The sequence below is a fragment of the Mytilus edulis genome, chromosome 10 (genome assembly GCF_963676685.1).
Source record: "Mytilus edulis chromosome 10, xbMytEdul2.2, whole genome shotgun sequence".
NCBI classification, from domain to species: Eukaryota; Metazoa; Mollusca; class Bivalvia; order Mytilida; family Mytilidae; genus Mytilus; species Mytilus edulis.
The window spans coordinates 37,921,074-37,932,432 of NC_092353.1; the positions used below are offsets into that span (position 1 = coordinate 37,921,074).

Genomic DNA, 11,359 nt, shown 5'->3' on the forward strand with positions numbered 1-11,359 from the left:
TTTCATAGATTTCCATTCACTTTTACTAAAGTTAGAGTGCTAAAACTAAAAGTATTCGGACGCCGGACGCCGACGACGACGACGACGACGACGCCGACGCCGACGTGATAGCAATATACGACGAAAAATTTTTCAAATTTTGCGGTCGTATAAAAATACTGAACTTCCGAGGAAAATTCAAAACGAAAAGTCCCTAATCAAATGTCAAAATCAAAAGCTCAAACACATATATAACGAATGGATAACAACTGTCATATTCCTGACTGCGTACAGTCATTTTCTTATGTAGAAAATGGTAAATTAAACCTGGTTTTATAGCTAGCTAAACCTCTTTAAATGTTTGAAGAGGCTAGGAACCTTCAACAGATTCTGATTTTGTCTCTGAGTTAAAAAACAAACTTTACGAATTAGACATATTCACTTCAACTTCAACACAATATGAAATAGAACAGTAAATCAGTGTTGGTGATTTGACGGAAGACGCACCAACGAAGATATTTGTAAAAGATTGACTCAATTATAAATATTTTCTCAAATGGATACATTTGATGTGTGTGTCTACGTCAATTTTTTGTTGTTGGAATATTTATTTAGTATTCCTACAAATAGAACTGTCCTTCTAATTTAAGTTGTGCTGCCAAACTAGTATATACTGAGAGTATATAATTCACAAGTATAATAATTTTACTTGTATAACAATAAACGAATATATTGAAATCTCCCCCAAAATATGTATACCTATTGGGGATTATGACGGAACTATATATTCCTTTTTATTACCACTGGGTGTTAGATTGTATCTGTTTGTGACAGCACATCGGTCCATTTTTGGTTCCGTTTGCTACACCCCGCAATTCAATAACCAGCTACATCTTTTTTTTTATAATTAGGAGACTTTAAATTCATTAATATGTTATAATTAACCAGCATGAAGAAAAATAATGTTTAAAGTTGAAGGGCTTCCTTGTGTTGTATCCCTTTCTTTAGCAACATAATTATTTTTGCTATATTTGTTATTCTGCATATAATTAAATAAATGCAACATGTTCATGATGACAGAGACAAAAAATATCAGACACTGCCTTATATATATTTTTTTATATCACGCTAGTACAAAGAATTTATGTCTTATCAAGCGTAAGATGAGATTGCAATACTTATGAATTAACCGTTTTTATTATTTTGTATGTTAGTGAATACTGTCTACACTAAAACTACATACAACATATTGTTCTATCATGTTGTTTTTAGTTCACGTACTAATCCCTGCAGATCTAGTTGTGAGAGGTTTTAGCTAGCTATAAAACCAGGTTTAAACCGCCATTTTTCTAATAATGAAGTGACAGTACCCAGTCAGGAATATGACTGTTGCTTTTTTTTCTTTGATGTGTTTTGATTTTTAATTTTTCAATTTGAAAAGGGCTTTTCGATTTAAATTTTTCTTGGAGTTCGATCTTTTTTTTCCCTTGCATATTGTCTAATTCGAACAACCTAACCAGCGGACCATGGAAATAAGGTCGACACAAATACTAATGGATAGGTTTATATTATGCAATCTCTATGTTCTTTGAGCCTTTTACCTTTGTAAAAAAACACTTAAATAAAACCACTGATCCAACACATACAGTACCAAATAAAGTTGGTAGTACGAACAATATCAGTAGGACACATTCAAGTACAATACGAATACGGGCGCAAATTGTTTGATCATTTTAATTACAAATAATATGTTAAAATGTTATTTATTAATGTAACTAAACTCTTCCTTTATCTCTTTAAGAACAGCTGGCTTTGTATAGATATCTAATGCTGTCATTGCCAATGCTTTTGATATAGCTAATGTGTATGTTTGTGCTGCTGGGTCGCCTATAAAATATTATGAACATTTATAAGCAGTTAATGAGACTTCCATTATCAAATCTAATTTGGAAGATACCACATGTAGCAGAAGGTGTATATTATACAGACGATTACAGACATTTAATACAATAGATAGATACGGTATTCGTCAATTGCTATTTGATCAATGTTCCGTCTTGTTTCATTGAGTTTTAATTACTTTTCATTTTTAGTATTATCATATCTTGACCATATTATTTCTTTTTAAAATTGAAAGTGAGTTGTCACATACAGAGAAACCATGGAAAAAACTAAAATCAATTTACGTCACATTTATTTTTCTACTTGGAAATGCCCGTTACAAATCTATACAAGAGGCTCTCAAGAGCCTGAATCGCTCACCTTAATTCTTTTGGTTAAATCTCTCATCAATGATTATTTTGGCTTTTCAATTTATTTAAATGTTTTTTGGATCGTCCTATTTTCTTCAAAAGCCAAAAAAATAATCATTTTCTCCTATGTTCTATTTTAGCCATAGGAGCTATGTTTCTTGACATACAAGGAAATAAAATATAAAATTTATACTAGATACTCTGAAACTCATTTAGCCTAAGTTTGGCTGAAATTGATACAGCAGTTTCAAAGGAGAAGATTTTTTTAAGTAAGTCAACATGATGAACAAATTGTGAAAAAAAGTCTTTAAAGGGCAATAACTCCTTAAGGGGTCAATTGACAATTTTGGTCAAATTGACTTAATTGAAGATCTTACTTTGCTGAACATTATTGCTGTTTACAGTTTATTTCTATCTATAATTATATTCAAGATAATAAACAAAAACAGCAAAATTTCCTTAAAATTATCAATTCAGGGGCAGCAACCCAACAACAGGCTGTCTGATTCATCTGAAAATTTCAGGGCAGATAGATCTTGACCTGATAAACAATATTACCCAACGTCAGATTTGCTCTAAATGCTTTGGTTTTTGAGTTATAAGCCAAAAACTGCATTTGACCCCTATGTTCTATTTTTAGCAATGGCGACCATGTTTGTTGATAGATCATAACTTCGGATACAATTTACAAACTAGATACCCTAAGGAACATTCAGTTAAAGTTTGGAAGTATTTGGCCCAGTAGTTTCAGAGGAGAAGATTTTTGTAAAAGATTACTAAGATTTACGAAAAATGGTTAAAAATTTACTATAAAGGGCAATAACTCCTAAAGGGGTCAACTGACCATTTCCGTCATGTTGACTTATTTGTAAATCTTACTTTGCTGAACATTATTGCTGTTTACAGTTTATCTCTATCTATAATAATATTCAAGATAAGAACTAAAAACAGCAAAATTTCTTTAAAATTACCAATTCAGGGGCAGTAATCCAACAACAGGTTGTCTGATTCATCTGAAAATTTCAGGGCAGATAGATCTTGACCTGATAAACAATATTATCCCTGTCAGATTTGCTCTAAATGCTTTGGTTTTTGAGTTATAAGCCAAAAACTGCATTTGACCCCTATGTTCTATTTTTAGCAATGGCGACCATGTTTGTTGATAGATCAAAACTTCGGATACAATTTATAAATTAGATACCCTAAGGAACATTCAGTTAAAGTTTGAAAGTATTTGGCCCAGTAGTTTCAGAGGAGAAGATTCTTGAAATAATTTACGACGACAGACGACGACAGACGACAGACGACAGACGACGGACGACGACGGACGCCAAGTGATGGCATAAGCTCACTTGTCCCTTCGGGACAGGTGAGCTAAAAAGAGGGACGAAAGATACCAGAGGCACAGTCAAATAGTTATCAAAAGTACCAGGATTATAATTGTATACGCCAGACGCGCGTTTCGTCTACATAAGACCCATCAGTGACGCTCAGATCAAAATAGTTCAAAAAGCCAAATAAATACAAAGTTGAAGAGCATTGAGGACCTAAAATTCCAAAAATTTGTGCCAAATACGGCTAAGGTTGTCTACTCCTGGGGTAAGAAAATCCTTAGTTTTTCGAAAAATTCAAAGTTTTGTGAACAGAAAATTTATAAAAATGACCATATAATTGATATTCATGTCAACACCGAAGTGCTGACTACTGGGCTGGTGATACCCTCGGGGACGAAACGTCCACCAGCAGTGGCATCGACCCAGTGGTGTAAATAGTTATCAAAAGTACCAGGATTATAATTTTATACACCAGACGCGCGTTTCGTCTACATAAGACTCATCAGTGACGCTCAGATCAAAATAGTTCAAAAAGCCAAATAATACTTATACGTTATAGCAACACAATAGGACAGTCAAACTCATAAATCGAAGCCTGGCTAAAAATGAAACAGACAAACAATAGAACACATGACACAAATGACACTATAAATGACAGTGTTCCAGCAACTAATAGGTTAGCGTTTCCTACTTTATTCCTCTACCTCTGGACTTGCATTGTCCTATTGTGTTGCTATAACGTATAAGTATTATTTCACATTCTTCGTATGATTTCAGGAACCCAACAAATGAGTTAGAATATAAGATGCAGCATATACCAAAAAATGGATGAAAACTCTATAGTCGGAGACAAACTTGCACAATTATGACAAAACATTAAAATTATCGGAAAGACCAAAAATCCAGACTTCAAAACACTAGGTAACACTAAAGGAAGGAAATCAAACCCAGCCAAAAAACCGAGGTGATCGCATGCGCTCTGGACAAGTCCACGTTTTACATTTAAATTATCGGGGACAACCCTGAAACAACAATCAACATTCTTTTTTTAAAAGTGTTAAATCTTACGTAATGAAAACATTGGTAATCTTACACCATCAGGGTATTTGATTTGTTTTTAAATTTACCTAAAATATCAGTAGAGTTCGATGGACTCAAAGAAAATTATTTGTAATTTTTAAAATCTTGTCGACGCATCCATATTGTGAAAATAATTGTATAAAGTACGCGATTGCATGTTAGTTACGTAAGCGCGTCACTGTTTTGATACCCTGTGGTGATTGTCGTTGATGGAATAGGTTTGTCGTTGTTCTGCGGTTTGCATGTTGTGTCGACTACTATATTATTTGTGTGTGCCTTTCTCTGAATATTAACGTGTGTTTGTGCTGTATTTCTTTCACGTAGTATTTAAGCGATATATCTTTAACATTGTCATAAATCGAAGTTTTCATGCCATTAAACTAGGTTTAACCCACCATTTTGTCTTAAAATGTCCTGTACCAAGTCAGGTATATGGCAGTTTTTTTTTATAAAATAGTCCGTTTCTATGCGTTTTAGCGTTTGTTTTTGTTGCACTTCGGTGTTCCCGTTGTTCCTTTGTTTTCCTCTTATAGTTGATGTGTTTCCCTCGGCTTTGGTTTGTATCCCGGATTTGTTTTGTCTCAATCAATTAATGACTTTTGAACACCGGTATATTACTGTTGCCTTTGTTTATATAGAATATTTATATCGGTTGATGAGATCTAAAAGACCTTCCTTTTCTAAAAAAAATAATACTGTACTTCAAACGTCAAAAAGACATATAAACAATTATCTTATTTCATATGATGATACTAACAGAAAAAGTGTTGGACCCAATTTTGTATTTTAATTTGTATGTGGGAAAGGAAATGCCTATCCAAACTTATCATTGTGAAGCAATATTTTCACTTATAGAAGTATTCATAGATAATTGACGTAGTTAAAATGATAGTCTAACAGATGGTATTAAGTTAACATTGGAATAGTACCTAATGCATACGAACACACAAGTTTTCAATTGATAAAGTTTTGTATACAAGAAACAATCCATGATGTGTGTGTCTATTTGCCTGGATTATGCAGATTAGTGACGAAATTGGGTACTATCATGTATTGTAAACAAACTACGATACAATTGATAATGACTTACCCGAAGCTGTTGTAAATCCTTCGTTGTGATTGCATATTTTTGTTCCGATATAGTACTTCGGATGTATACTCGGAACAATCCTTGATACATTTCCCATGTCCGTAGCACCACCATATTTAAGTACAACATCCAGATCATTGTCAATATGGACGCCAATAGATGAAGCATTTTGTTCAAACAGCTGTGCCATTCTGTTATTTGACATTAATGCGGAATAAAAGTGGTCGGCAAATTTGTATGTTGCCTATAAGTGTAAATTAAAAAAAATGTGCGGAGCTTTCTATCTCTGGATGTCTTTAAAAGCATTGTTTAAACTTATTTAAACCAGATTAAGAAAGTATAATGTTGAAGGTTTCTTTTTTTAACAAGCACATATTTGAAGGGTAATAAAGTTATGAATATATTTGGTTTCTGTACACGGTGAAGGGTAATCTAAAGAAATTATCAAGTTTTCACAAGACGTGCAGCACATTAAGAACAAGATTTGAATAATATCAAGTTGTGAATTGAAACAAAGACAGAAAGACAGAAAGAGGATAAAATGAATTAAATTATACTACATCATGATTGATACAATCGTCAAAGTTGCAGTTGATAAAATTTTAATGTAATCTTTATCCATGGCTCGAATGAAAGGAGATGTAATATATACATAAAAAGTAAAATCACAAAAATACTTCTAGTAAACTCCGAGGAAAATTCAAAAATTCAAACCGGAAAATCACTAATCAAATGGCAAAATCACAAGTTCAAAAACGTCAAACGAATGAACAATAACTGTCATATTCCTTGCATCGTACAGACATTGTCTTACGTAGAAAAATAGTGGAATTAATATCGTTATAGCTAGCTAAACCTCTCACAAGTTTTTTTAACTAGTACATATTTGAAGGTTTATAAAGTGATGAATATATTAGTATAATTGGTACAGCAATACAACTTAAATAAAACAAACATAATAAGTCAACAGGGTCCAATATATATAATATACCAAGCCTCTAAATTGTTCCTAGCGTCAATAATATAATAAAGTGTGTACCTTACATCCTGTTGCAGTTGCTGCACCTTCAATACAACCGACAAATTTCTCTTTTAAAATATTGAGCTCTTCATCTGTTGGTGTGCTGAGGTAGTACTCGAGTTCAGCTTCATTGGGAATAATATTAGGAACATCCCCTCCCTTTTTAATAATACCTGGAATAAAGAAATGTACGTTGGCAAATGTGACGCATTTTTATCAATTAAACATCTATATTCGTTGTATGCAACAAAACTATGTGATGAATGTGTCTTTTTGTGACTTTACAGATTCGGATACATTATTAATTCATAACAATGAGAGTAACAGAAAACAACTATCGATGCCACTGCTGGTGGAATTTAATTCCCAGAGGTTATCACCAGCCCAGTAGTCAGCACTTCTGTGCTGACATTGATTATCATTGATATGTTCATATTTGTAAATTGACTGTTAAAAAAACTTTAGAATTTTTGAAATACTAAGGCTTTTCTACCTCAGGAATAGATAACCTTGGCAAAACTTTTATGGAATTTGGTCCTCAATGCTCTTCAACTTCGTACTTTATTTTGCCTTTTTAACTTTTCCGATTCAAGAATCACTGATGATTCATTTGTAGACGAAACGCGCGTCTGGCGTAAATACAAAATTAAATCCTGGTATCTATAATGACTTTATTTACAACCACAGGGTCGATGCCACTGCTGGTGGAGTTTTAATTCCCCGAGGGTATCACCAGCCCAGTAGTCAGTGCTCACATGAATGATCATTGACCTGTTCTCATTCATAAATTAACTGATTACAAAACTTTAGAATTTTTAAAATACTAAGGCTTTTTTACCTCAGGAATAGATTACCTTAGCTGTATTTGGCAACACCTTTAGGAATATTCGTCCTCAACGCTCTTCAACTTCGTAATTTATTAGCCTTTTTAACTTTTTTGGATTCGAGCGTCACTGGTTAGTCTTTTGTAGACGAAACACAATATAAAATTAAATCCTGTTATCTATGATGAGTTTTTTTAGTGGTCTATAATTCCGACATTCTTGATAATTGATTCAATCAACCAGTTTGTTTAAACCGACTTGAACTTGTACAGTTTTATAGATTTAGTACTTTGGGGAATTTATTGGTAACCAAACTTTCAAATTGGCTACATAGTATATGATACCCTTTGTTATTGCCCAGTAAAGGTTGAATACGTGGCAGCGACTGAGGTCACCTTGTGCGAATTAAACTGGTATTACGTCTTACCCATAGCTCTCCACATTGGTTTCATCTGCTGTCTCATACATGATATATTGTTATAACAAGTTACAGCTGCGTCTAAAGCATTCACTCCGTCCCAGGGGAAAGATGATGCATGTGATGCCTTTCCGGTAAAACTAATGTTGACGCTGAAATGTAAAGATGAATTGGTATAAGGAACTTAACTTTAAATAATGAATATAATCCATGATTGTTTTGTTCCAACAACACGGATATGTACATTGTTATCCCTATTTAAATTAGTCATAGTCTCAACACATTTCGTAACATTTCCTAATTCGTTGTTTAATATCGGATTAAGAATTAAATAATATGATGATTGACTGATAGAGGCAAAACTATTTACACTTTCAGAACATCTGAAATAATAGAATATGTAAAAGATTTGTTTTACTTACTAAAAAGGTTCATTTTTTAAAGACAAAGAAAAGAAATTAAGTAGTGATTATTCTTGTCCATTCATCAATAATATATATCGATACAGAACTTGACTCTACAGTATATATAAAAACTTACGGAGTCATAGCAACCATAAGAGGTTTAGATAATGTGAACTGTGAAGGATGAGCCATCATGGCGACATCTACGTCATCAAATACACCTGCAGTTATCAGATAGGACTTCCCACATTTCCCTTCTTCTGCTGGTGTACCAATTACCGAAAGCTTTAAACAGATGCAAATGACATTATCATTAAAAGATGTTAGCAAACGTCTGTGTTTTGTCATCTTTTATAAACAAAAAGACTCAAAATCGCCTCCTGATGCCGGATTTTCTCGCTTTGTTGAAGACCCATTGGTAATCAAGGGCTTTTTTCTGCTCTTTGATCGGGTTGTTATCTCTTTGACATTTTCCGCATTTCCATTCTCAATTTTATATCTTTCAATATTTTTTTTCGTAAAAAGCAATGCTATTTTAGTTCAGTGGTACACAAAGTAGTTAACAAAGAAACTGAATGCAAGACACTTGATCAACATTGACATTCGTGTCTTTGGTAACATGAAAAATAAGCCTAAATCAAAGCAAACCAGACTTACATTATTCAAGTGTAATATAAAAAGATTTTTTTAAATATCTTACACTATATGAACTAGCAGATTATTGGGTTTTTTTAAATTACAGAATATAAATATCAATTAATATTTAATGATATTGCACAAAAGTGTTGTACTATAAATGTGTCATTGTAGTAAAGTCAAAGGTGTCATTAAAGTCGGATATTTTCAAAAATGGAAACATTTTGCGTTCTCAACGGGCAATAAATTGTATAAATAAAAGAACGGTATAGCAAATTATTACAAGTCCTGAAAAACCTAACCATGCTGTCTTGGTTGACATGAGAGTAAAAGAGCGATAATTATTTGAATTCAAAACAGGGAATCAATGTTACAGTGCGCAGGTGTAGTAAAGTTCCCTGTAATGCATAGTTATTACATTGTCTGGCATAACTCTAAAAATATCCAATTAAATATTTAAATTTAAGCAAACGATGATGTTAATTTTGATTTATATCCTTACCTTTCCACACTTCAGGTTTTGTGTTGACATTGCTTCCTTAATCGCAATCCCTGTAGCCACGCCTACTTCTGCGATAAGGTTATGGCCACATGCATGTCCTATATTTGGTAAAGCATCATATTCACAAATAACTGCAATATGAGGTTTTCCCTCACCATAAACAGCTCGGAAGGCAGTGTCTAGTTTGTACTTTCTAGTCACATCAAATCCATTTTCCTCTAGAAATTTTGTAAGCACCTCATGTGCATGGAATTCTTGGAAACCCAGCTCTGGAGTTTTCCAAATGTCTTGGCTGATGTCATTGAGTCGATTCTTATTTTCGTCGATGAATGTACAAGCGACGGACTTTATATCAGACATACTTTGATGGTTGACTTCTACAATTAAAATCAAAATTAATTCCGACTTAGGTATATGTATGTGATGTTGAATAAGTTAACTACCTTCGTATGCATTAATTGTAATTAATATTTATGGGAGTAGGAATGTCCTTTATTATCAAGCGTCAATTAAACGCGTCCATTTTCAGCTACCGTAAGAGTCAAATGAGCCTGAATTCTTTATCATCAGCGTCAAATCTCATTTGGTGGCTCCTGGTAGCTTCATGCATGGAGACTGTTTATCGTATTTTACATGATTTTAACACTTGAAATATTGTACCATCATTCGTCATGTGGGGTAGGTATCCCGTTCATAGTCTCAGATGTAAGCTGTAGTTTAGTGTGATATAATAAGTCAAGATATTCAAACGATTCTGTTGATAAAACGTGCTTTAATATGTTTCACCAAATTCAATTATATTTAAATGCTACTACTATGACTACACATTAATTGATTAGTATAAAATACAAAAGAAATGTGAATTTAGTACATGATATCACTTCCTAAAACATGATCCCAAACAGTACAAGCTTAATAGAGAGATTTTGTAAATGTTAAATCGGCTTTCCTTAAGTTTGGGTGTTACGTACACTTAGTAAACTTTGTAATTAATTTCTGTCAATGAAATTATGTTATAAACATATCAAAATTGTTGTATACAAACTGTGTAAACATAGTGTCCTTGTAATGTTCAATGTCTGACAAAATCTTGTCCGAATTCTAAAAACTGTGGCTATAAACATTAGTACTGAAATTTACTGGATTTTAGATTTATGGAAGACCATTAGTGTAAACATACCCTGTATAATGTTTATATTATATTATAGTTTATGTTATAGATACACATTAGTCCTCACCTGTTTTATAGGTATACACAGTTTGAAGTGTGTATCGTTCTAAATTCATATAGCAAATTTTTGCTTATCAGTTATGTTTTCAAAGGACGTTTTGACCTCTAGGAAGTCATATATATATTATATATGTTCGTCTTTTTCGAGGATGCATATTTAATAACACTTATCAATTGTTAGTTTTTTCTTATTAGGGGTGACATCAAAAGATCAATGTAGGATAAATAACTTAAATCAAATAGTTTAAAATTGGAGGGGGTTTGTGAGGGGGGGGTAAAAATTGCTGCAAGTTTTGTTTATTTGACATCGATTTTACATATTTTGGTCAATCAATTTTTCCCAAATTAAGTTACGAAAGGGGGAGGGTGACAGTGAAAAAACTATGTGAATTAATAAAATTGAGAATGGAAATGGGGAATGTGCCAAAGAGACAACAACCCGACCATAGAAAAAAAACAACAGCAGAAGGTCACCAACAGGTCTTCAATGTAGCGAGAAATTCCCACACCCGGAGGCGTCCTTCAGCAGGCCCCTAAACAAATATATACTAGTTCAGTGATAATGAACGCCATACTAATTTCCAAATT

General features: G+C 33.0%; 1 protein-coding gene across 1 annotated transcript; it reads right to left on the reverse strand.

Moving 5' to 3' along the window:
• Window positions 1–1,695: 1,695 nt before the first annotated feature.
• Window positions 1,696–10,710, reverse strand: LOC139491089 (peptidase M20 domain-containing protein 2-like). The gene is made up of 7 exons (XM_071278400.1): window positions 10,586–10,710; window positions 9,541–9,917; window positions 8,539–8,687; window positions 8,008–8,150; window positions 6,775–6,929; window positions 5,736–5,979; window positions 1,696–1,866 (listed from the first exon to the last, which is right to left on the reverse strand). The coding sequence occupies exons 1-7, from the start codon at window positions 10,662–10,664 to the stop codon at window positions 1,739–1,741; spliced, it is 1,275 nt and encodes a 424-aa protein (XP_071134501.1). The 5' UTR covers window positions 10,665–10,710; the 3' UTR covers window positions 1,696–1,738.
• Between the last annotated feature and the right edge of the window lie 649 nt (window positions 10,711–11,359).